We start from the raw sequence: 24,200 nt of genomic DNA, 5'->3' as shown, positions 1-24,200 counted from the left end.
CGGCGGCGCGCAGCCCGAGGGCTCCGCAGCGGCCGCCCGGGCGCCGCCCGCCGCCGCCGCCACCGCGGCCGTAGAAGCCCCCGCATCCCGGGGGCGAGGAGCGGCGGTATGAAGCGGTGCCGTTCGGACGAGCTGCAGCAACCCGAAGAGGAGCACGGGGCCGCGGGGGAGCAGCACGGAGCTGCAGCCATGGAAGCTAAAACCGGGGAGGCGGCGGTGGTCCCGGAGGCTGGTGGTGGTGGTCCCCCACCGCGCTCCAAACCCCCCGACCTGAAGGTGAGCAACGGGAGGGAGGTGGGGGGGCTGAGAGTCCCTGCAGGTTATTGCTGGGACTGTCTGTAGGGTAACCGTGGGGTTATTGGGGCAGGCAGTGACCTGTGAGCCTGGCATTGGGGTGTGGGGGTGCTGGAGGGATGTGTGGCATGGTGGGTGCCAATGACACCAGCATGTGGTCTCCGTGCTGCCACAGGTGTCACCTTGAAGGATGAGGGATGGCCCTACGATGGGGTTGGTCCCACAGTGGTGATGGACCCACAATAGGGATGGTCCCACGGTGGGGATGGCCCAGCAGTAGGGATGGCCACACAATGGGGATTGGTCTCATGATGGGGATGATCCCACGATGGAGGTGGTCCCATGGTCCCACAGTGGGGGTGGTCCCACAATAGGGATGTTTCCACAATGGGGATGGCCCAACAGCAGGGATGGCCCAACAGTAGGGATGGCCACATAATGGGATTGGTCCCATGATGGGGATGGTTCCACCATGGAGACCCCCAACAGTACAGATGGCCACACAATGGGGACAGTCCAATGATGGGTTTGTTTTTGGGATGAAAATACTCTTGGGATAACGATGCTCCCAGGGCTAAGGATGGTCCCACGATGGCGATGCTCTCAGTTTGGGGATGCTCTTGGGATGGAGATGCCCCTGGGATGAGCATGTCCCTGCAGTGATGATGCTGCTGGGGTGAAGCAGTCCCAGCAGCTGCCCACGCTGCCCAAACAACCCCAGGAATCCACCTGCATCCCTCAGATGCGCATCCAGTGCTGAGCTGGAGCTCAGCCCATCTTCAGCCACATCCAGCTCATGGCAGTGACCAGGCTGCCATTGATTTTATTGATGCAAGCACGGTGCCCAAATGCAGGTTTACCTCTTGATGTTCCCCGTAACGCATTTGTAGCCCAATAATTAATTGCCTGTATGGAGTCAATCCTCAAATGTGCTTCGTGAAGGAAAAATTGTGTCCTGGTGCTGCCCGCAGCTCCCAAAGGGAGCTCAGTGCTGGCCCTTCCACCAACACCACCAATTCCTACTGCTGCCATTAGTGGCATCTTTAGGAAGCGGAGTCATCTGGAAGTTCTCCTGCCCCAGGTCCCTCTGGAGCTGTTCCAGGCTGGTGCCCAATCCCAGATTCACGGCCCCACACTCAGCTCCCAGTGGGCAGTGAAGGAGCCTCAGGTGTGAACTTCTGTATGCTGGGACAGTTTTGAGCTGGAAACATGGAAACAAAGAGCTGCATTGTGTTGTGCCCATCCCCAAGCCCCAGCATAGCTCCAACAGCTTACCTTTCCCCAACCCTAACTCCTGTGCTAAGAGCAAAGGCTCCATTAGGGAAAAAGAGGTTTAAAAAAAAAAGAAAAGAAAAGTTCTGGCAAGGAGCAGAGCAGATGCATGACACATAGTTTTGCTTAAAAATATGTTGGGTGGTGGAGATTTCTGCTCTGCAGCAGAGTGGCTGGAGCCATACAAACACTGCAGCCTCCTGGCTGCAGCTCTGGGCTCACCAGTCCCTGCACAGGGGCACTTACAGCTCAGCTCCCACTCCTGTGTCCCCAGGCATCTCAGATCTGGGTGTATTTCTCTCTATTTTCCCAAATGGTCCAATCTGTCAGAGGGCTGAAAGCTGAAACCTGGCATCGTTTCCATCTCCAGTTTCACCATCTCCATCTGCGCTGCCCCAGCTTTTCCTTCCTCTGAACCCGAAAGCTGAGAGCAGCGATGACCCCACGATGCTGTCCTCAGCCTTTCCCCTTCTTTGGGCCTGACCCAACCCCGTATGATGGGGAGCAGCCATCCAGGGGGTCCCACCATGCAGCCCTGGGGGCCTTGGCATGAGCAGTGGGGTGGGATTGTGGTGGGCTGAGCTGTGAACCTCGCAGGCAGGCCGCAGAGGACAACTCCTCTCCATAAAGGTCGCCAGCCACCTATTCTCAACCCGCTGGTACATTTCTATTTAATCCATCGCACGAACAATTTTCCAAGCGTATTTTGGTCTTAAAAGGACACCGCCAAGGTGAGATGGATCCCCTGTGGCTGCCAGAGCAGAGCTGCTGTCAGGCAGCTCCAGCAGCAGCGTGGTCACCAAAGCAGCTCCATCCATCACCTCCCCAGGGCATCGCTTACCCACACCTCCCAGGGTGATGCCAAGGACCCCAACAGCTCCTCATGCCCCATGGGGGCTGATTGCTAAGCCCCTAGCCCCCCCAAAGGAGAGCATCTTCCCATGCAGGAGATGTTCAGATGCTGCAGCAAGGACCCCAGCATGCTTTCAGCATCCCTGCGGTTGATAACAGCAATGCAGAGGTGACAGCCACAGGCTGATGCCCTCCGTGCTATCATCCAGTGACTCCCAGCTCCTCTCCATGCCCTATAGATTTGGGGTCCGGAGCTCCCCAGCTGCAGCAGCACCTGGCAGTTGCAGCCAAAGGTGCAGATTTGCTTGCAGGCAGTGCACATCACTACAGCACTTCGGTAGTGCACGGAGCAACATGACTAACACTTGTCACATGTTTTTTCTCTCCTCCTGTCCCCAAGAGGAGAAGCGTGGGGGGGAAGTGCTTTATTTTCCATTTTAGAACATCTATATGTTTGTGGCCGAGGGGTCCTGTCCTCCCCTGGTGCCCTGAGGTGCTGGCTGTTGTGGGATGGGATGAGATGCAATGGGATGCAGTGGGGTAGTTTTCCACTCTCTTTATGCAATGCCTCCAATGGGCTGCAGAATATTGGCTGGAGCCTCTGGGCGTGCCAGGGATATGCATAATTAATAGTGATAATAATAATAATTGAACCTGGTGCGTGGCTCTGCTATACGGTCGTGGTGATAAGATCCCTGCCTTGTGCATCTGAAACCTGAGGAATGGGGGTTAAATGTCAGGGCAGGGCCCATCAAAGAGCTGGAAAACCTTTGGTGATGGACCACGAGGTTCCTCTGTGCCAAACCCAGCTGATACCCCAGGTCTGATCCACTGGCACGGGGATGTGAGCCAGGAGCTGCTCCTCTGCAGTCCATGGAAACCAGATCCTGGCATCACTAGGAGACCTTACCTGTGTTAATAAATACGTGTGTATGTGTATTCTGGTAATAATCTTGGTGGTTTACAGCTGCCTGCACAGCAAGATTAACCTCCATATCCATTGCATCAGTTATTAAGCAATGGCAGTTCCAAAATAGCCCATGTAGACAATCTGTTCCGAGCCACGAGCAGCTCTGTGCCAGAAAAATGCCTCTGCTGTAGAAGTGCAGTCACATCCCGGAGCAACACAAGAAAAACAGAGATTTTACATCAGCAATAAGTATTGCAGAGCAGCAGCGTGTTCACAGGGACCACTCTTCATTGCCAACAGGTCCACAGTTCAGCGAGCCCTCCATCCACAGCCCAGCAATGCCAGTATGCTGCTCCCTTCTTTTGGCCTCTTTTTCCTTTTTTTTCCCCCTTTTTTTTTTGGCTTCCACCCAATGCAGCTGCTATAGAATGTCTTTATTGCACCTTTACCTTTGTTTTGTTTCTTTTTCCCTCAAGGAAAGGCAATGCTTGTTCCTTTCCACCTGGACTTCCTAAAGGGCAAACTGTGCATCTGAGGCTACGTCGTACCCTTGGTGACAGAAATCCACAGCTTTGTGATTATTACCCACCTAATGCTGCCTCTGTTTCCATAGAGACACTATAAATAGAATGAAATTTAAATCACAATTTCCCCAAGTAGCAATCCAGCGTTGTGGATTCGTTACAGACTTTTTGGGAAGAACCAGGAGGGCATGCGTTTTCATTATGAACGGGTAATGGAAGGATTCAAGGTTTTCCCTGTAGTGTTTAGTGCTTGTGTAACACCCCCATTTCAGGTTGGATGATAAGAAATAAGAGTGGTCAGCACTGGACCAGGCTGCCCTGGTGGGAGGTGGGGGGGGGTCACTGTCACAGGGGGTCACAGGGGGTCACCCTGGAGGTGCTGCAGTCAATGGGGACAGTGGGATGGATTGGGGTTGGACTGGGTGATCCGAGAGACCTTTTCCTGCCTTCTGTGGTTCTGTGATCCCCTGTGCATCCTGCAGGTGTGATGAGAATGAGCCCCTCGTGGACGCTGGGCTTTCATATCTGCAGGCTTAGGAGATGGGGTCCCTCCTGTAGGGATGTGAAGCCCCGTGGTCGTCTGTGGCTCCCAAAGGTCACATCTCAGAAACCGGTGCTTTTGCCAAGTGGCCACAAAAGCTATAAGTAGCTCCCTGCACGCTTGTTTTCAAGCATGAGTAAATGACAGTGCTCCAATTACGGGAACCAGTTTCCCTGGGGAGAAATCTCTGCTGCACTGCATCAGCAGCAAAATTCCCCTGAACCTCAGCAGGGCCAGGATCATCGTCTGGAGACCCACAGTGCCCATCTCCTGGGGATGCTGTCCAGGCACTGTAGTGACTGTGAGGAACTGCTCTGGAGTTATGTGGCCACAATCAGCAGTAGATTTGTTCCATCACCCAGACCACAGGAGAGGTGCCATCCCTACTGCATGCTGGGGCTGATGCTGTGGGGCTGGGGGGGGGACCGTGGGTTCTCCTACTAAAAACATGCTGCCCTTAGGGTTGCTTGGAGGTTTGTGTGGCTTTCTGCATGCTTTTGCTGCTCCTTCAGAGACCTGTATGGGTGCTGCTGGAGCTGCAGCCCTGAGCCATCCTGAGCCACCCTGCGTGTCCCCAGCTCTGCACACACAATGTTTAGCACTCGCTCAGGGTGCCTGCAGCTGTGCTGGCTCCCCCACGCAGATCCTTTTGGAAAATGGGGGTGCCACCCCCCCAAAGAAGCTCTTAGCCCTCACACATCACGTTTTGGCACAGCGCTGGTGTGAGCACTGTCTGGGGACACCCCCAAGGGACATTTATCACTTGTCTCTGTAACCTCCAACTGCTGAAACACGGCCATGGGAGCGAGCTGATGCCATCCTTCTGGACAATAACAGGACGTTCTCTCCTCTCATTCCTTGCAGAAAATCCAGCAGCTGTCTGAGGGCTCCATGTTCGGCCACGGCTTGAAGCACCTCTTCCACAGCCGCCGGCGGTCGAGGGAACGCGAGCACCAGAACTCACAGGATTCACTGCCACCTCATTATGGGCTGTCTGACCACGAATCCCCCGACGAGAAGGAGCGCTCCCCAGAGATGCACCGCGTCTCCTACGCCGTTTCCCTGCACGACCTCCCAGCGCGTCCCACCGCCTTCAACCGGGTGCTGCAGCAGATCCGTTCCCGTCCCTCCATCAAGCGTGGCACCAGCCTTCACAGTGGAAGCCGGAGGGCCAAGAGTGGCTCCTTGGACCCCCAGAAGGGCAGCCCACACCTCATCCGAAAAGCTCCCCAGGACAGCAGCCTCACCGCCATCCTGCATCAGCATCAGGGTCGGCCCAGGTCGTCCTCCACCACTGACACTGCCATCCTGCTGGCTGAGAGCGGGGCCGTCTATCTGCTCACTGAGGACAGTGAGAGCCTGGCTGATAAGGTAGGGATTATTATTATGGGATGGTTGGGGTGGGGGGTACAGAGCCATAGAGATGAGGGTGGATCTGCTCCTGGTGTGTTGGGTTTGCAGAGCGCAGATCCCTCCCGGCTGCTGCTGGGGTTTGTGCTCCTCGTGGGGTTGAAGAAGGCAGGGATGTGCTGAATTCCAAGCCTGGAGTTGAGTTGAGAAGCCCAGAAGTGAACCTGGCAAAGTTCAGATCGCTTTGATGCCACCCAATGATGCCACCTCTTCCTCTCCTGTGCTCAAGTTTTCCCCTGGAAGAGCTGTGGCAGGAAGGATTCAGGGACCAGTGACACTGATTTATCTAAAGAGAAGTTTCTCATTTGAGCTGGCCATCTGTTGCTCTAAGGGGTAAGTCAGCAGGTATTTGCCCACCTTATTAATTGCTCACCAGATGCTGAACCTGCTGATAACCCAGAGAGGGGTGAGCACAGTGCACACTGAGGTCAGATGAGGGATGCTGATGCTCAGCCACACATCCCAGCCCATGGATGCTGTATGGGAACTGCTGAATCACAGCCTGAACCTTGGAGGCAAGCAATAAGTCAGCCATGGGAGCACAGGTGAAGGTAATTCACCTGCGCTGTTGGAAGGAGTGGAGCCTGGTTGCACCTCTCCTAGACCCTCACATTTATTGATTATACAGATGCATGTAGAGAATGAGCTTCCAGAGCTGGGGAACAACCCCAGATCCCCTCTGTTAACCATTCCAGCATGCTGCAGCACATCCAGCTCCTGGTCTCTTCCTTTAGCTAGCAGGTGCCACATCCCACCTGAACTTAGGGACAAAATCCCCTTTCTTTCATGGGTCACATCTCACCTGGGTTTGGGGACAAAGTTCCAATTCCTCTGTAGGATCTTCACTCCCCTCCACCAGGTGTGAAAGCAAAGCTGTGTCTGCCAGCAGCAGGACAGAGCCAAAATGAACCCAGCTTTGGAAAGACAGCAAGGAGAGCAGCTGGTGTATTCCCAGTGAACAGAAAGGTGTAGTGATGGATGCAGGAAGAAGCAAACTTGGTGCCCATGCTTGGGGCACAATGAGAAGGGAACAACACAGCAAGGCTGCAGATCACCCCCCCACTCCCCCAACATGATTTCTAAACCACTCTGTGCATAGCTAATAGGGAGGATGCTATTTCCATCCAGTGTTTAGCCCTGTTAATTATGAAAGAGCTGAGATTACCGTGGCAGCACGGCACACCGAGGTTGAGGTGAATGGCAGAGCTGTGCTGGGTGGGCTATGGCCATCAAATAATGAGGAAAGAGTTCAGAAATAAAGGCAGTGGTATGCAGGGATTTTTGGTCTATAGAGGTCAGCAGTGTCTGCTCTCTGCAGCCCAGAGGGGTCAGAAATCACTGTGATTTGCCTGAAGGTACAGCAGTGCATTAGCCAAGCTGTAGGGCTTGGTGACACAGCCAAGTGGGGTATTGAGGTTTTGATGCTCTAAAAGAGGGACAGGAGGTGTGGTGGCTCTGGGAAGGAGGCAGCAGCACAGGGCTGAGGTGCTTGGCATGGCCAGGAATAGCTCTGTAATAGGATGGAAGTGGCTGGGCAGAGCCTGGGGGTGGGAGAGTGGAGGAGACCCAGCAGGGTGTGGAAGCATTGTGCCCCCCCCCAGCTGCTCCTCCTTGGCTCCAAGCATCCGAGAGGGAAGTCTGACCTGCAGACCCGTGTTGCTCTGTGAGGGAATGAAGAAAGGATCACAGAGATACTTTTCGTTTTCCCTTGTCTTTTCCTGCTCCATAGCTGTAAGTGCAGCTGTGCTGGTGGCAGATCCAGCACTGCTCCCGTGTGACGGTGGCACAGAGATGGGGCACCTCTGGGTTGTGGTTATCTGTCCCCATAGCAGAACCACAGCTGCAGCTGACCCCCCCCTCCCCTGGCAGCATCAACACCCAGACCAGGGCCAGGGCCAGGAGCCATGCAGGTCATTAATCTGAGCAGCCACAGCCTAAATTTCTTGCATTTGGCACGTGGCTTGTGCTGTGCAAGGAGCTCATTCCTGCTGAGTCCTCTTTGGTTGCAGCCCAAGTTTGGAGCCGAAGCCATTTACACCAGGAGGTGGGAGCAGAGCAGCAGTGCAACAAGGGGATGAATAATTAACTGCTTATGACACAAAGAGTAATAGGAAGAGAGGCAATACCAGGGCCATTGTGGGGCAGTGGAAAAAATAAACTATTTAGAGAAACAAGAGCTACGTGATATTCTCATACCGTATTATTTTTCCATAGCCCAAAGGGAGCTGCCTGCCTGCAAACAGCTCGTCTTCTGCTGGGGCTGTGGATGGGGAGATGTTCTGCAGGGTTAAAAAAGAATTGCAGCTGTGCTGTGCGTGCCCATGGTGTGAGATTTAGGATGGAGCAGGGTAGGATGGGGTAGGATAGGATAGGATGAAAGTGAATGGAATTAGAACGGAGGGGAATTTAGAACAGGATAGAATTGAACGGAATGGGGTGGGATGGGATGGAACAGAATAGAATAGGGTAGAATGGAATGGAATAAGATGGGATAGGATAGGATAGGATAGGATAGGATAGGATAGGATAGGATAGGATAGGATAGGATAGGATAGGATAGGATAGGATAGGATAGGATAGGATAGGATAGGATAGGATAGGATGAAACTGATTTTGAATGGAAGGGAAGAGAAGGGAATGAGGAGAATAAAAGGGAAGGAGAGGGGAGGAGAGGAGAAATTCAGTTGGGAGGGACCATCGGAGATCATCTAGCCCAACTGTCTGACCTCAAAATTGTGCCCTAAAAGGGATCTTTACCACCAAAGAGCCCTTGGGCTGCGGGAGCCCCTTCCTGGGGATACAGATGCAAATACCTGGGAGCACTGCTGGATTTCACAGCTTGCTGCCTCAGCCAAAGCAGGACAGCATGTTGGGGTGTTCATTAATGCTGGTGCTGGATCTGCTGCTCGGTGTTTCACGGGAGGACGTGCCAGCTGGGGACATGGTGGCACATGGGGCAGTGGCAGGGGGACGCTTGGGGCACGGGCAGGCAATGGGAACGTGCTGCAAAGCTTTCCCCTTATCTCCCTAATCCCCTCCCCTGGTGACCCGCCAGCGCACAGGGGGAGGCAGACAGGAGGATTACGGCCACGGAGCTGGTGGCTGCAGGTCCCCGGGCTGCTATTCCCCCAGCAGTGGGGCGGGCTGAGAGCCAGCGCTGGCGGAGCAGAGCATCCCAGGGGGACCCTCGTCCCCGTCCCCCTCCCCATCCCCGCAGCGAAGGACGGAGTCGGGACGGAGCAGCCGCGGGACCCTTTGCACGTTGCTGCCGGGGAGCTGCGTGGAAGCCTGCGGGGCGTGCGGGATGGTTCACGTCCAGGTGAGCCCCCAAAATCAAAAAGCTGAGGGGACCGGAGGGGACGTGGAGCGGAATGCGACCGTTAGAGGGCAGCGTTACCGCAGCGCGATGCCGGGGCGGTGCGTCCGCCCGGCCGTCTGTCTGTCTGACTGTGCCAGCGCCGTGACGCAGGGGGAGGCGAGTGGCAGCGCTCAGCCCCATTCGCCCCGTTGCGGACCCACACCGCACCCCACAGGCGGGCTCCGTGCCCGCTGCCCTCGTCTTCCCCCGGCAAAGTGACAGCACCAGCTGCCATCGCTGCGGCCCCGGTCCGGATGCTTCTTCCATGAGACAGCGGTGGGACGGAGGCAGCTGGGGCTCGTACATGTCAGCCTTGGGATGGTTACCGAAGGGAGACGAGCCTCGCTTATTTATAGGCTGCCAGCCCTGATGCCGTGCCCGCTGCTCCCCTCCCCGCACCATGGAGGTGTTCCCCAGCCTTGTGGGGGTGGTCAACCGTTGCAGCTCAATCCCTGGTGTCCCCAGAGGCACCGAATGCAGAGCAGGGCTCATCCCTGCTCAATATAGCTGTCACGGTGGCTGTATCAGGAGACGCTGATGGGGGGCCATCACTGGGCTGGGGACAAGGGGAGGTGTTGGGGGGCTCAGGGCACAGCAGCAGGGATGGCTCAGCCTTCGCCCCGTGGGGCACTCAGGCAAAGTTCAGCGCCCATTCCTGGCTGGCCCAGCACCGCTGGCATCCACCCGCATTGGGTTTCAGGGAGGGGAGGGGATGGGTTTTGTGCCTCTTACGGCTCTGGTTACTCAGAACTTGTGTCAGTCGATAATTGGGACGGACAGAGGGACGCAGGGAGAGCACAGCCCGAGCCTGGCTTCAGCAGAAGATGCCCTGGTGCCAGGAGCTTGCTGGTAGGAAGGTTTGGCTCCACAGTGCTGATTGAGTATCCTTCTTCCTGCTGCAGGAGGGGACGCGGTAGCACTGGGTGTTCTGGGCAACGGGGGGGGCTGCTGAGGGTTTGGGATCCCCATCGGTGCTTTGAGGAGCAGGGAAGAGCAGTTCTGAAAGCACAGATACGCCGGATTGCTGTTTAATTAATTCAGGAGAAGATGATCAGGCTCTCGTACTGATTCACCCCCTAGCAGAAAACATCGTGTTCCTCACTCAGCCTTCTCTGACATATGGCTGTTGTTTCCAGCCCACCCCCAGCTCCTGCTCACTGACAAGCAGCAATGCTGAGCACATGCTGTGTGGGGTCCGGCTGTCACGGGGACCCCCCAGGGCAGCAGGGGGTGGGCGAGGGTTGGGAGCAGAATGGGGCTCCTGGGGGCTGAGTCAGGGTGAGCAAAGCATGGTCCTGCCCTGGGACTCCTGACCCTGCTGCCTCCACCTCCTCCATCTGCCAGCAGTACCGAAACCTTGCAGTACAGGCAGCTTTAGCACTTCCTGACCCAGCAGAGGAAGTGGCAGCACCATTCCCGGAGCTCCCGGCGTTCCTCTCTCCCATAAACTAATTTTCCCCTAAATTCTCCAAGCTTAGACATGGCCCCAAATAACTGTAGCTGCGGGGGATGGTCACTGAATTGTCCTGGCCATTTGTTCCTCACGTGTGATTGATGTCCAGGGCCGCTGTGACATGTGCCCAGGGACTGCAGGACTGCCCTATTGGGACCTACTGCGGTGGCACTGCATAGGGAGCACAGAGATGCTCAGAGCAGGGTGAGGACGCATCCCCATGACCCCAGGGACCCATCTCTGTGCAGGGCAGGAGCACATCCCCAGTGCCCCAGTGTCACCACGTTTCCACGTGGCTCCTTTGCTGTTCCCTGCACCCCGTTCCCAGGCTGTTGCCTCTCCCCCAGGCTCCCTCCCCTCTCACCAGCCTGTGCCGCCTGTTCTTGGCTGCTTCTCAGCCTCGCAGAGCCTCTGCTGCAAATCCCACTGCGCCTTTCTCTGCCCCTTGGACTCCTTAACTGCAGCCATGGCAGAGGGAGAGGATCTGACGCTTGGCAGGAGTGAGCAGGGCATCCTCATGCAAGATCCACACCCTCCTGACTCCTGTCCTGGGAAGAGGATATTGCTCTTAAATTCTCTCCTGGGTGTCTTTGTAAGTACCCCCCATCTGCTCCTCTAAGCAAGGATCTCGGGGTGTGCAGGGCTGCAGGGTGGTACCCAGTGCAAGGCTTGGGATGCTCATGGGATTATCTGACCTGAGCTTTCTGCTCCTGGGGGTTTTAACTTACGGGGGAATTGGTGCTTTTTGGAGGACTCTGTGCCCTTCTGTGTGAATTGGGTTGGAATCTGCTGCTGCTGTGCAGGGTGTGTGGGCAGGGGCTTGCTCATGCAGGCTCACAGCATGATGAGGGCAAGAGAGATTTGCCAGCAGAATATGGAGAGGGCAGACCTGAGAAATGTGGGGACTGTTGGTGTAGGAAGCACCCATTGGGGTTTATGGCACACAGGGTCCCTGCAGAGCCGTGCAAGCTGTGGTTTGGGGATTGAGCAGTTCCCTCCAGCACTGCTCCCAGCCCCAGAGCTGTTGGGATGAGTTCAGCCCATCTGCTCCTTGACCTCCAGCACCACCTCATCCAACTGCCTGCCAGCCTGGCTGGAGATGCCCTGAGCATTGTGCCGTGCACCGTGAGCAGGACCCTCATCCTACTTCTGCCCTTGGTGTTTAATTAGAGGTGTTGAACTGTGCTTTGGCAGCTGCACATCACAGATCTGCTCATGTCAGGCTGCTCCAGTTTCTGGTGCACTGTGATGTACGGTGCTGGTGCAGGGGGATGCGCTGGGTCCAGCAGCACTGGAAATGCATCCGTGTCTCAGAGCAGCTGCTGCCTCCATGTCCCCTGCTTGCTCCATCTGCAGCTGTCCTTATCATTGCCCTGTCAGAACCCACGTCTGCACCCAGAGCAGCTCCGAGCTGGTGGTGGTATCCATGCACGGGCATGGACAGATGTGGGGACAGACTGAGAGGTGATGGGAGGCGATGGCAAGCAGTGCTCAGGGCAGTCTGCGTGTCTCAGCTGTGGGAACAGCACAGCCCTCCCCATTAAGCATGTATCTAGGTCACGATCAGCTCACTGCTCCGGCCTGTACAATTAAATGTGTGGCAGAAGAGACTTCCTAAGCTGTTGTCTTTATGCCTTTTACTGAAAAAGAAGCAAACCAGAGCGCTGCAGCCCAGCCTCTCCCATTCAGCCAACCATCCATGTTTATGCTCAGCCAGCACAGAGCAGAGCCCAACACTGGGAGCAGCTTATCCAAGCTGCAGGTCATTTTCCTTGCCCAGAACCTTGGCTTTGACTCCAGCAAAATGCAGGGACTGGTGACTCCAGGCTGCCACCAGCTACTGCAGTACCCAAGCTTTGCTGCCGCTCCGCTCGCTTTGCAGCCGTGACATTTAATAGCTTTTTAATTGCACATGAGGGAATCACAGTTAAGAGACAAAGCGAAGTATCAAATACCTGGAGCTGGCACGTAGGCGGCTCGGCTGCTCCGTGCCATGGCAGAGGCTGCAGCACTCAGTGCAAGCTCCCCATCGCTCTCTATTGCACCGAATGGGGCTAACACAGATGGCTGCTCCCCGGTGTTGCCTTTTGGAGGTGGATTTTGGCACCTCCGGGGCCGGTGGTTGGCTCTCCATGCAGCCTTCAGGTGTTGCACTGAGGTCTGTGTCCACATCACTGTACTGTGGCTGCTTCTTTGCATGCCCCCAGCACAGATGTTGCTTCCCCACTTCCAGAACCTCAGCAATAGGTAACGAGCAGAGCTCCCCAGCATCATTGTGACACTGGGGGCGTGATGTCCCCCGTGTGCTTGCTGCAAGCTTTCTTCCTGGCGTGCTAAAAGTACAGCTCTGAGGCTCACAAGCATATATTTATCCCGAAATGTGCCACTCTAAGGAGCAAGCTGCACTCCTGCATTGCCGTGCACAGCGAGCCCTGAGCACACGGTGCGAAGGCAGGGAGAGACCCCAGCAGTTCCCACAGTGGGAACACAGAGCTGCGGGTGCTGAGCATGCAGGTGGGAACGCGGAGGTGTCATTACCACCATTCCCATGAGTAACACCCCCACAGAGATCTTCATGGTGCAGCGAGGATCAAAGCATCCCAACTGTGAGCAGAGCTGCTGCCGGGCTACCGAGCGCTCAGTGGCTTGGCTGGGATTTTCCCATGCATAGTTTCCCACCCGGAGTTCTACTTTGTGCCTCCGCTTGGCTTTTCCCAGGCTCAGCATCCTGGTGTGTGACAGCGTGGGCGCTCAGTGCCCGTCACAACACCCCGCAGTGGGGCACAGGCAACGTGCAGGGCTGGAGGCGGCGTGCGTATCCCGCTGGAGGGATGAGGGCTGTTTCTGCATTACAGCCCTGAAAGCTACAGTCAGAGTAGAGCTGTAAACAGCTCGGAAGGATTTACTGAGTCGGCAATCCGGCAGCACACAGCTCAGCTCAGCCCTGATGCTGCCTGAGCGCTTGGGAAGCTCACAGGGCTGTGGGGACGGCTCTGCACGGGGGGCTGCAGCCCTGCACCCGGGCTGGGGGCTCTGCTGGGGGACGCACTGCCCCTGAGCCCCCCCCCCCCCCCAGGCAGTCCCTGAGTACCCCCTGGGCTGACCCCTGCCATGGCATCGCAGTGGGGATGCAGCAGAGCAGCCCGCGCCGAGTAGCCCTGGGGGATCCCAATCTGCTGGAGATGGAGGTAGGTGCTCGGTGATCGGGTTTGGGTTTGGTTTGGGATTGGGTTTGGGGAGGGTGGGCAAAGAGATCTCATTTCTGGTGCTGACAGCGGGATCCAGACGTGAATACTCAGTGCGTGGAGACCATGGGGGGATCTGTGCCGGAGCGGCAGGGATGGGGTGGGAAGCTCCACTGGGAGCTGAAACCCTTAACGTGCTTCTGATTATCTGTAAGAAAAAATTACTGTCAGGCTGGGAAATGAACAAAGGCAGCTGCTGCTGTCCCCTCTGTCTGTATGGGGTTGGTGGCAGCCAGCAGGCAGGGTGCAGAGGGCATGGGGCAAAGCAAAGAGGGCACGGGGCTCCTGCTTCAGTCCCTGCTGCAGGCTTGGAAGGAAAGTGGGAGGTGTGAGTCAGGGCTTCTGCTTCTGTTTTCAATGCCTGGGGTGGGAATAGTGGCTCTGATCTGCACGGCATGGGGCTGGGAACCTACATGGGGATGGGAAGGGGCTGGGGACATCCCCTGTAATGCCAGGCTGATGGCAGCGAGCAGCTCACAGGAAAGATCTGCACTGAGTTCTGCTTTGCTCTGAGCCCCCGGGGGGAGAGGGGCCATGGGGACAGCTACACTTCATTAATGACTACCAAAAATCGACCTCTCCACAGCCACGTGGCATTAGCTCATCTCCCATGCTTCCTAATAGGTTGCAGCATATGGAAACCAAAATAGTTTGGAGCATGAGTAAGTGTCCCGAGAGCCATCTTCTGAACTTTGTGATCGTTGTGCAATTTCTTAAAATGGGTTTGAATCCCTCACAGCCCCCCTGGGTGACCTAAAGCCCTTTGCTGGGGACACAACTGTGGCCCTGGGCTCCTCACCTTCTACCTGGGCTTTCCTCCATCAAATCTGCAGCAGCAAACAAACCAGCATTGCATAATTGTGCCCGGCCGTGGCCCTCCAAGCACTGTTTGCTCAGCTTATTAACTTGAGCCTTTTGCATATCTCAGCTCTCCCGGGCTGAACTCTGGTGATAAGAATAATTTTCCTCCTCTCATCCTGCATTCCTCCCGCATCCCACATCAGCTCCCCCCTCCAGCCTGCCTGGAAAACAAGCATGGGAGATGGACAGTTTCATTTCAGCGTGCTTACCAGAAGGTTTTACTGCATGTAGGGAAAGTGTGGCTGCTGCTAATCCCCCTGCTAAATCTGCTGCACAGTCATTTAGGCTGGCTGGGATTTAGCAGGCACTGCCTGTTAATGCTGCAGAGATCTGTATTGTCTTTTTGTTGCTGTTGTTGCCGCTTTCAGAGCAATAACCTGATGTGGTTCTCACATGGTTCTGCCCTGTGTCTGAGATAGGGCAGAGCTTTCTTGTGGTCTTGGGGGATTTTGCCCCGACCACAGCAGCACGTTGGGCAGCATCAGCGCTGTGCCACCATCCCTGTGCTCCCAAAGAGGCTCCCCCCAATAAATCCCAGAGATGGGATTTGCAGGAGCTCAGCATTGCACGAGGTCAGACCCCACTGAGGCCGTTTTCAGGACTGGGATCAGCGATTCCCAAACCTCCTCCTGTTTCTCCAAAGCTCCTGGGGTGCAGCTGGGGCTCCCTACCTCCCTCCACTCAAAGCCTGCAAGCGTTTCACAGGGGTGCATGCATGGAAACAACACAAATTCAGCTCCAGGATAAAGGGAACTGGAGGCTCTGCTGTGATAACACCGCATTTCGTAGAAGTTTGAGCCACTTCTCCCTTTCACATTTCCTGTTCCGGCTGCTCTGGGGCTGCTTTTCTTTTTCCACTGCTGTTTTTTTTGTCCTTTGCTGTCTATAAATGGGACATCTGGGGTAACAGCCTGCTTCCTGCTGCCTCCCACTTCTTCCTGGCCATAAGAACCAAAAGCAAAACCTTCCCCTGGACTGAAGGGGAGCATCAAGCCCAGGGTTCTTTTTGGAAAATGCTGATCCAAAAGGGATGGAGCTACGTGCAGCTCTGCCCTGGAAGCAGGCAGGGGCTGTTTGTTTTTCCCTTTGCTTCCATCCTTGATTACCTTTCCCCTGTAACAGAGAGATAAGAAAAGCCCAGCCTAGGGGCTGGGGGCTGCACAGAGCTTGTAGTTACCTGTGTTAACTACAGAAAGCACTGCAAGAAGACCCTTATAAAGAGAACTGGTACCCCTGGGTGGTCTCCAGCAAGCACGAGCCATGCCTTATATAAAGCCCTACAAATCCCATGCTGGGCGCTAGGACAGGCATAGCCCCTGGCTCTGTGTCCACAGCAAGGGAGGGACATGAAAACAAGGGGAGAGCATTTCCCTGCTCCTCGAGCCCGGCTCAGCACTTGACACAGACAGGAACCTGGATAAGCAGCACCTTGAGAACATTCCTCCCTCCTGCACAAGGCATTTCCCAGTGATAAAACACTCCTAAGTAATGATCTCGCGGCGTTATCCCTATTAAAGGGTCACTCGGGGAAAATGTGATGGAAATGAGAAATTATTCAGGTCTGCCAACAGTATTTAACTTTCAAGCAGCTCTTAATTAGAAGCCAGGGGCCATTTATACAACCGTTGAGATTTGCATAGGAATCTGCAAGTAGAAGCTGGGAAGAATGATGATTTTTGAGTGGTGAAGCAGCATACTGGGGGCTGGGGGTTGCTGGCCTGGGATCCAGGCTCTGTGGCCTCAGGAAGGTGGTTCTCTCTCTCCCATCTCCTCAATTTTTCCATCTTTAAATGGAGACCATTGTGTGCCTGCAGGTCCCAGCAGGCGACCACTGGGTTGCACAGTCCCTGCTCTGATGGGAGTTCAGATGAGGGGTTTCCATTTCAGCTCCTCACTGCTTTCCCCAGCACAGAGCTGGTTCACAGCACTGCATATTCTTTGCTAAGAGCCCAAACCAACCCTGGACAACCATCAGTTATGTCTGTGCCCTCTGACTGGGATTCCACCTGTACCCAACCAGCTGGGTTGATGGCTAGACTTGATGACCTTAGTGGTCTTTTCATACCTGAATGATTCCACGGCTGGAAAAATGCTTGAGCGGACAGAAAGAAAAATAATCCAACTTTTGGTTAGCTACTCTCCTGCTCTTTCCTATTCTGGTTAGATTCTCCTGCTCTTTCCTCCCTGCCCATCACTCCGTGGTGCTGAGGCTCCCCCCACTCAGGGCCTCACCCTGCTGAGCTCTGCCCTCATGTCTCATTGAGGTTGGGGAGACCTCTAGAATCCCCAAGTCCAACCTCAACCCATCCCCACCACATCACTCAATGCAACATCCACTCTTTTCTTGAGCACCTCCAGGGACGGTGACTCCCCCACCTTCCTGACCCGATGCCAATGCATCACCTCTCTTACCGAGAAGAAATGTTTCCTGATATCCAACCTACCTTTCCTAATATCCTCTGCCCACAGCTGGATAAGGGGGACGTGGCCACGCTTGGGCTGCCCTCCACCACCGGCCACGGTGACACCGACGGCCCCATCTGCCTGGACGTCCCTGATGGCACACCGGACCCCCACAGGACCAAGGCAGCCATTGAGCACCTGCACCAAAAGATCCTCAAGATCACAGAGCAGATCAAGATCGAGCAGGAAGCTCGTGACGACAACGTGGCCGAGTACCTGAAGCTGGCCAACAACGCGGACAAGCAGCAGGCGTCGCGCATCAAGCAGGTCTTTGAGAAGAAGAACCAGAAATCGGCGCAGACCATCGCGCAGCTGCACAAGAAGCTCGAGCACTACCACAAAAAGCTGAAGGAGATCGAGCAAAACGGCCCGTCCCGACAGCCCAAAGATGTCTTCCGGGACATGCACCAAGGTCTCAAGGACGTCGGGGCAAACGTCCGTTCCAGCATCAGTGGATTTGGTGGTGGTGTGGTGGAGGGCGTCAAAGGAGGGCTCTCGGGGCTGTCTCAGGCCACCCACACCGCAGTGGTGTCCAAGCCTCGGGAATTTGCCAGCTTAATCCGCAATAAATTCGGCAGCGCAGACAACATCGCCCACCTGAAGGACACGTTGGATGATGGACACCCCGAGGAGGCCTCGCGGGCGCTCAGCGGTAGTGCCACGTTGGTTTCCAGCCCCAAGTATGGCAGTGATGATGAGTGCTCCAGTGCCACCTCGGGGTCAGCTGGTGGCAGCAATTCTGGGGCCGGTCCCGGTGGGTTGGGAAGCCCCAAATCCAACACGTTGGAAGGCCATCACAGCAACTTTGACACCATCCTGGAGGAGCTGCGGGAGATCAAGGACAGCCAGTCGCACCTGGAGGACTCCATGGAGGACCTCAAGGCACAGCTGCAGCGGGATTACACCTACATGACGCAGTGTTTGCAAGAGGAACGCTACAGGTATAGGGCTGAGAGTGGGGGGGGGGCAATGTGTGTCACCCAGGGTGGCTTTAGGGGACCATGAGGGAACCTTCCTGGGCTTGTGACCGAGCCCTGCACACTGGGGATGGTGGGAGCTGCACCACAGAGGATCAGGAGGTACGTTACCATCATCAGCCCCAGGCAGGAGGGAGGTGGATCCAAGGGTTGTGGTTCTGGGCGGGGAGGGAAGAGAGGGGGTCCCTCCAATGCCAGTGCCCCTCTGCCCCCACACACAGGTATGAGCGCCTGGAGGAGCAGCTGAACGACCTCACTGAGCTGCACCAGAATGAAATGACCAACCTGAAACAGGAGCTGGCGAGCATGGAGGAAAAGGTGGCCTACCAGTCCTATGAGAGGGCACGGGACATCCAGGTAGGGGAGCACCAGGGCTCAGCCTCACATTGCACCCTCCACCAAGGGGGCCAGAAAGGGACCCTGGGGGCAATGGAGGGAGGGACAAAGGGAGCCCTTTTTCCAGCTGTTAGCCCCATCCAGATTGGGTCCTTGCTGTGATTTTGTCTCAGCAAGAAGCTGTGTCCCCAGAATGTTGTCTGTGCCCCAGGAAGTCCCTGCTGTCTTAAAATCCCCAGCTGCTCACAGCCATGCAAGGCTCAGGGTGGGATTGTCTACACTTGGGCTAACATCAGCCCTGCTATCCCAGTTTGGGTAGGTACCCATGGTACAGAGGCCATTCCCAGCACAAACAGGGCACAGATTCACAGAGGGAAACCCATTCTACCACCCATCACCATCATAATAGGTTTGTGCACATAGCAGAGCTACAGCAAGCAACGCCTTGCACAGAGCAAATCCCCAAAGCCCTCAACTGGGCTAAGTAACACAACTGCACCCTGCAGGAAGCAGTGGAATCCTGCCTGACGCGGGTGACCAAGCTGGAGCTTCAGCAGCAGCAACAGCAAGTGGTGCAGCTGGAAGGAGTGGAGAACGCCAACGCCCGGGCACTGCTGGGCAAATTCATCAATGTCATCCTGGCTCTGATGGCTGTGCTGCTCGTCTTCGTCTCCACCATCGCCAACTTCATCACACCGCTTATGAAGACCCGCATGCGCATCCTCAGCACCGCCCTGCTCGTCCTCTTCCTTTTCTTCCTCTGGAAACACTGGGACTCCATCACCTACTTTCTGGAGCACGTCCTGCTCCCCAGCTGATCCACAGCAGCGGGGTTTTTTCCATTTCCCAATGGAGGAGTGAGCAGGAAGCCTTTGGTCATTTCTTTGTGCACTCTTTGGTTGCTTTCCTGGCCCTCAGTCAGCTGCGGTCGCTCAGAGCACGGTGAAGTCGGTCCTGTGGGATGCTCAGGGTGGGGGAGTTTTGGATGAAATTGGTAATGTAAGCGGTGTTGGGTTTTTCTAGGGGGTCAGTTTGGATGGGTTTTTTTTTATTTGTTTGTTTTTAAACGTTGCTCTGTTCTGAAAGTCAGTAGGAAGGTCTGCAGAGACCACCTCAAGGTTGTTGGTAGAGAGGATTGAGCTGGAGCAAACCCAGCTCTGGGAGAAGTTCCTGTGCAGAGAGGAGTCACCGGGGCTGGCTTTTCCCTTTCAATCTGAAAGACAGCAAACAGATGGAGCTGAAGCAAAGCACGTGGCAAAGGAGGAAGCAGGTCCAAGGCAAGCATCACTGCTCCCAGCGAGCTCACAGCAGGACACACATCTCACCAGCTTCTCCAACCCCATCACCAGGACCAGGGGCAGAGCAGGGCTGCGGTGCCGTCCCCACGCAGACCCAACGCCACAAACAGCATCAGCACCGGCACCAAACGAGACCCCCCTCTATTGGTTTCCCCTCATTTATTTATTGCCCCTTCCTTTGGCTTCGATTGATCTGATCTCTTCAGGGACACCCAGACTTTCCAGCATCACGCCACTGAGTTTTCCAGCCTCTGCAACGTGTCGTGTGTGCGTGTGTGTGTGCGGTTTTTAAGTTAATTCAAGACTCTTGTTTCCATTTGTGAATCAAAGCTGGTAGCGCCGGGGGAGGTGGGCAGCCGCCTCCCCAGCCCTACACAAGAGCACAGCATGCAGTCTTGGATGTTTCTTAAATTATTTCAGACCTATATATTTATGTAATATATCTACACACACACACATACATATATATATGTATAAATATAGATTAAGATCTATCCACAGTCAGATCCTCTTCTGGTGCAAATGGGTGCCACTCCACCAACTTCGGAGGCACTGAACCAGTTTGCCTCAGCTGAGAATTTGGCCTTTAGCAGCTGTCCTGCTCTGCCAGCCTCATGTGCAGGGCTGCTTTGGTGCATGGGGTCCCAGGGAGGGGTGCATCGCTTCTGACCTGGGCACAGCTGGGAGTATTTTGGCCACCAGGTAGGTACCAGCCTGAATGCATCAGGGTGAAGTGGAGGAGAGGACAGCTTGGGGGGCAAGCAGCAGGTTGGGTTTCAGCTGCTTGCATTGATCTGGAAAGGCAATGGATTGATCAGAGCAGGCAGCTGAGCCAACACAGAGGGAGGAGGCAGGCAGTGGGGCCTGGGGGGAGGAGGGTCCTGGCAGCACCAAGGGCTGGGTGCATGGATGGACCCCATTCTTACACATCCTCCAAGCCTACTGGCTGTTATTTTCCCCCAGACGAGGGCGCTGCCTTCAGGCTCAGTCACCATTTACCCCCTCTTTGTGCCTCCCACATACCTTAGCACCCCCCCAGACCTTCCCCTACAAGTTCCCCACCCCACACTGGGGGTCTCCCCTGCCTCACCCCTTCCCCCTCCCTTACATCTTCCTGGCTGCTGCCCCATCACCACACTGCCAGACACAGGCATCGATACCTCTGCTTGCCCAGCACCGCTGCCCGCCTGCATCCTCACGTTCGTTACCTGTTAACGTTGTCCCTGCCCAGGGAAGCAGCAGCCCCATACAGAGAGCTGGAGATGCCCGGTACCCCATCCGAGCCCCACACCAGGGATGGCTCCGGAGCTGCGGCCACTGGAGGGCTCCCGGCAGCCGTAAAGAAGAGAAGAGGCGGAGAGAAGATGGGGAGGGGATCTGAAGCAACCCCCCCTGCGGGCGCTGGGGCCGGGCGGTGTCCCTCATCCTAATTAGCGTCTTAACCCGTTCCTGCCCGCTGCAGAGCCAGGAGGATGAGGTTTTGGGGTAGAAGCCCCATAAGCTCTGCAGCTAGAGGGGAAAGGAGCAGCTGCGGTGGATACGGTGCTCAGTGGGGTCCAGGGATGGGCACAGCTTTGAAGGAGGTAGAAAAACCCCCAAAATGCCGTTCTGCTGTTTAGGGCACGCCGGTTTTGCAGAGCTGCTAGGAACCATCTTTAGAGGCTTGCTGGGAGCAGCAGGGAGCCCTGGAAAGCGCCAGCACCATCCTTTCCACCTCTCAGAGCTGGAGACCACCGCGCGTCCCGTTGACATCCCACATAACAAAGCTGTGAGCCCACCTGAACCACCCTATCCCCATCCCCAACCTGGGGACAGCGGGAGCAGAGAACCCCACTGCCCCTCCAGCATCCTCATGCCCCCAGGTCTGGACTCCCACCACCATTCCCAGTGAGGGGGGAGGCAGAAATCCCAGCACTTGGAGCTGGGCACTGCAGTGAGCAGCAGCTACGGGGACAATTCCAATGCACCAAGCACAGCTTGGGGCTCCCTGAGGACTCACATTCTCCAAGCAGGGCTGGAGAGGCTCATAAGAGCCCCCTTTGTGCCACAGGGAGGAGAGGTGAAGCTTTGACGTCAGCTGGGGAGGAATTCCTTAATGCCATTCAGGCCTCCCTCGGCTGCCTTGATAATTGCATTTTATGTAATTGCAGCAGCTGGGCTGCCAGTCTGGTACTGGGAGCTGGATGAGGAAGTGGGCTTGGGGACGTGGGGGCAGTGGGAGCAGCTCTTCCTTTGGGTATAGCATTGCAACCAGGGCCATCCTGCAGCCCATGCCTTGCTGTCTTCCCCTGCCTCACGTGGGATCACTCTTCAGCACGGGGAGAAGTAGTTGTCATACATTGGCTTGGTATCCAAGGGGGTAATTGCACTTAATGGAGATGGATAAGGCGGTGATTTATCTCACTCACATTATGCTGTCAGGTTCCCAGCTGCACGAGTCGTGGACAATAAAATAATGTGTTTGCTGGTGGAGTTCCCAAACGTCCCCACTGTGTCATATTGCCTCTCTGCCCCAAGGAGAGGAGGAGCTGCTGAGCACCTGCCTGCATTTTGGGGTGCATTGCCTTGCTGCTGCTCATGGGACGCTGGAGCAGATGCTGCCACTGATCCCATAAGGAGGTCATGGCCACTGGTCCTGCTGCGAAGCCCAACACAGCCCCTGTCCTCAGCTCTTCTGGCTCAGCAGCTTTCCTCCAGAGGAGTAGGAGGAGGGGGGGGGCTGGAGGGTGGCTGGCCCCAGCAATGGGAAAGCCAACGGGACCCCAGACATCCCCTCCCCCTGCCTGCCGGCTTGGCCAAGCTTAGGCTGTAAAAAGAAAGAGCTGGTACCAAGGATAACATGCTTTGCATTCCTGCGCTGTCTCCAGGGGAATTTCGACTGATCTACATGAAAAATACTCGCTACCCCTGAGGTCAAAGTGTCTGGAGGAAAAATTTCCGAGCGGAAAGGCTTGGGGCAGCACAGAGAGGAGCCACAGCCAGCGGCTGCAGGGTGCTGGGATCTCACCTGCTGGCAGCAGTGTGGGTCGGTGACAACGGCATCGTGTCTGGTGACAGTGCCATCACTGTGGGCACCACCAGGAGCCTATGAGCCCATCCTGCTGCCCCTGTGCCATTCCTGCCTCCCTCCCCTGCCTGGTGCCGGTGCCATTCCTGCCTCCCCCTGCCTGCAGCCTCCCTTGGCTCTGCTGGGGGCTGTGGGGGTTCATTGCTGAGCCCACATTCCCTCCCCACCACCCAGCATTTTGATTTCAAGCACCTCCAGAGCCTTGCGGTGCCTGTCCTGTGCTATGGGGCTGTTAAAGGGGATGAGAGGCAGAGATGGGGGAAAATGAAGCAGCAGAGGGGAGGCAGCCAAAAGCACTCAGCAAAGTCCCATTTCCTCTGAGTCACTGTAGTTAAAGCTGCAGCTTGTAAACCCCAAATCTCCCCGTGAGTTCCTGCAGCTCTGCTGGGAGCAGCAGTTGGGGCCACCCCAATGCACTGTGTGCTTGATGGGAACTGATTTCCAGGCTGCTGCAATGCATCCTCTGTTGGTTCTGCTCCTCTGTGGGATGAACGCAACCCCAATGGGCTGCAGGTTTCTTTCTCCCAGTGCTGCTGCCCGCATCTGGAGACTGGGGCTCAGCCTGCCCCAAATTCACATCAGCATCCATTGGCCACAACATGGGGTACGTCACAGTGCCAATGGATCTCAGAGCTCACATAACCCAGCAGCCCAACCCAGGGGCAGAGAGCAGAAGAAAAGCAACAGGTTTGCTCCCCCCCCCCCCATGAGGATGGGGACAGCATGAATGGAGCACAGCCCCACTGCACGCGGCTCCTCTTCTGCTCGTGGCCCATGTAATAATTTAATTGCACATTTGAAAATAAATACGTGTCTGGGGTTGGGAGAAAGAGAAGGCTGAGGGATGAAAATGAAGAGGAATTTAATTAAGGGCAGCGCTGGGAATGTCTCTACCACAATAAAGATAAGGAGGATCAATTGCTTCTTCCTACGATCAAAGAGAAGGGCTGGAGGGGGGGAAGCAGTGCTGTCAGAGGGTACAAAGTACAGCAGAGGGAGGGGGAGGTGGGAGGGAAAGGCACACGGGGTTGGGGGGGGAAAGCAAGAGACAGCTTAGATAAGATTAGGAAATAATTGATGGTGCAGATCCCCGGGGGGCTGCTGGGACCTGCAGGTCCAAATGATGTATCTGATTGCTTGTGAATGCAAAGGGGCGCCCTGACGTGGTTTTGCAAGGGCTGAAGTTGTGGCTCCCAAACCGAGGGAACCGATGCCCGTTGAACCCACACAGCTCTGCAGCCCCCTCCCCATCGCATTGCATTGCAGGCAGCCAAGTAACTGCACCCTGCAGTTCTTCCAGGTGCAAAAAAGGGAAACGCTCAGCACCGAGCTGCCAGGA

General features: G+C 55.8%; 1 protein-coding gene and 1 long non-coding RNA gene across 6 annotated transcripts; one reads left to right on the top strand and one right to left on the bottom strand.

The window, feature by feature from the left end:
* Positions 1-76: 76 nt before the first annotated feature.
* TMCC2 (transmembrane and coiled-coil domain family 2) lies at positions 77-20,290 on the top strand. Of its 5 annotated transcripts, none has more exons than XM_052698284.1 (5): positions 77-276; positions 5,258-5,764; positions 17,190-18,124; positions 18,382-18,517; positions 19,003-20,290. In XM_052698284.1, exons 1-5 carry the CDS (start codon positions 109-111, stop codon positions 19,312-19,314), a joined length of 2,058 nt encoding a protein of 685 aa, XP_052554244.1. In that variant the 5' UTR covers positions 77-108; the 3' UTR covers positions 19,315-20,290. The 5 variants fall into 5 exon arrangements, with proteins under 5 accessions (XP_052554244.1, XP_052554245.1, XP_052554247.1 ...); XM_052698287.1 differs by lacking the exons at positions 77-276; positions 5,258-5,764 and adding exons at positions 9,904-10,042; positions 11,088-11,206; XM_052698286.1 differs by lacking the exons at positions 77-276; positions 5,258-5,764 and adding exons at positions 9,904-10,042; positions 11,079-11,206.
* Positions 20,195-21,889, bottom strand: LOC128088100 (uncharacterized). Its single transcript, XR_008210163.1, has 2 exons — positions 21,794-21,889; positions 20,195-20,588 (listed from the first exon to the last, which is right to left on the bottom strand). It is a non-coding gene; the product is annotated as an uncharacterized LOC128088100 (long non-coding RNA).
* Between the last annotated feature and the right edge of the window lie 2,311 nt (positions 21,890-24,200).

Source organism: Tympanuchus pallidicinctus, unplaced genomic scaffold, assembly GCF_026119805.1.
Source record: "Tympanuchus pallidicinctus isolate F22 unplaced genomic scaffold, pur_lepc_1.0 scaffold32, whole genome shotgun sequence".
Classification (NCBI taxonomy): domain Eukaryota; kingdom Metazoa; phylum Chordata; class Aves; order Galliformes; family Phasianidae; genus Tympanuchus; species Tympanuchus pallidicinctus.
Note: the sequence above shows the minus strand (reverse complement) of the source record. Positions and strands in the feature narration are given on the sequence as shown.

Bases quoted from the DNA above. Each gene is read 5' to 3' on its own strand.
- TMCC2 (XM_052698284.1), top strand. From the start codon at position 109: ATGAAGCGGTGCCGTTCGGACGAGCTGCAGCAACCCGAAGAGGAGCAC. The intron at 277-5,257 runs GTGAGCAACGGG...CATTCCTTGCAG, and splicing joins CCAAACCCCCCGACCTGAAG to AAAATCCAGCAGCTGTCTGA. The intron at 5,765-17,189 runs GTAGGGATTATT...CTCTGCCCACAG, and splicing joins GTGAGAGCCTGGCTGATAAG to CTGGATAAGGGGGACGTGGC.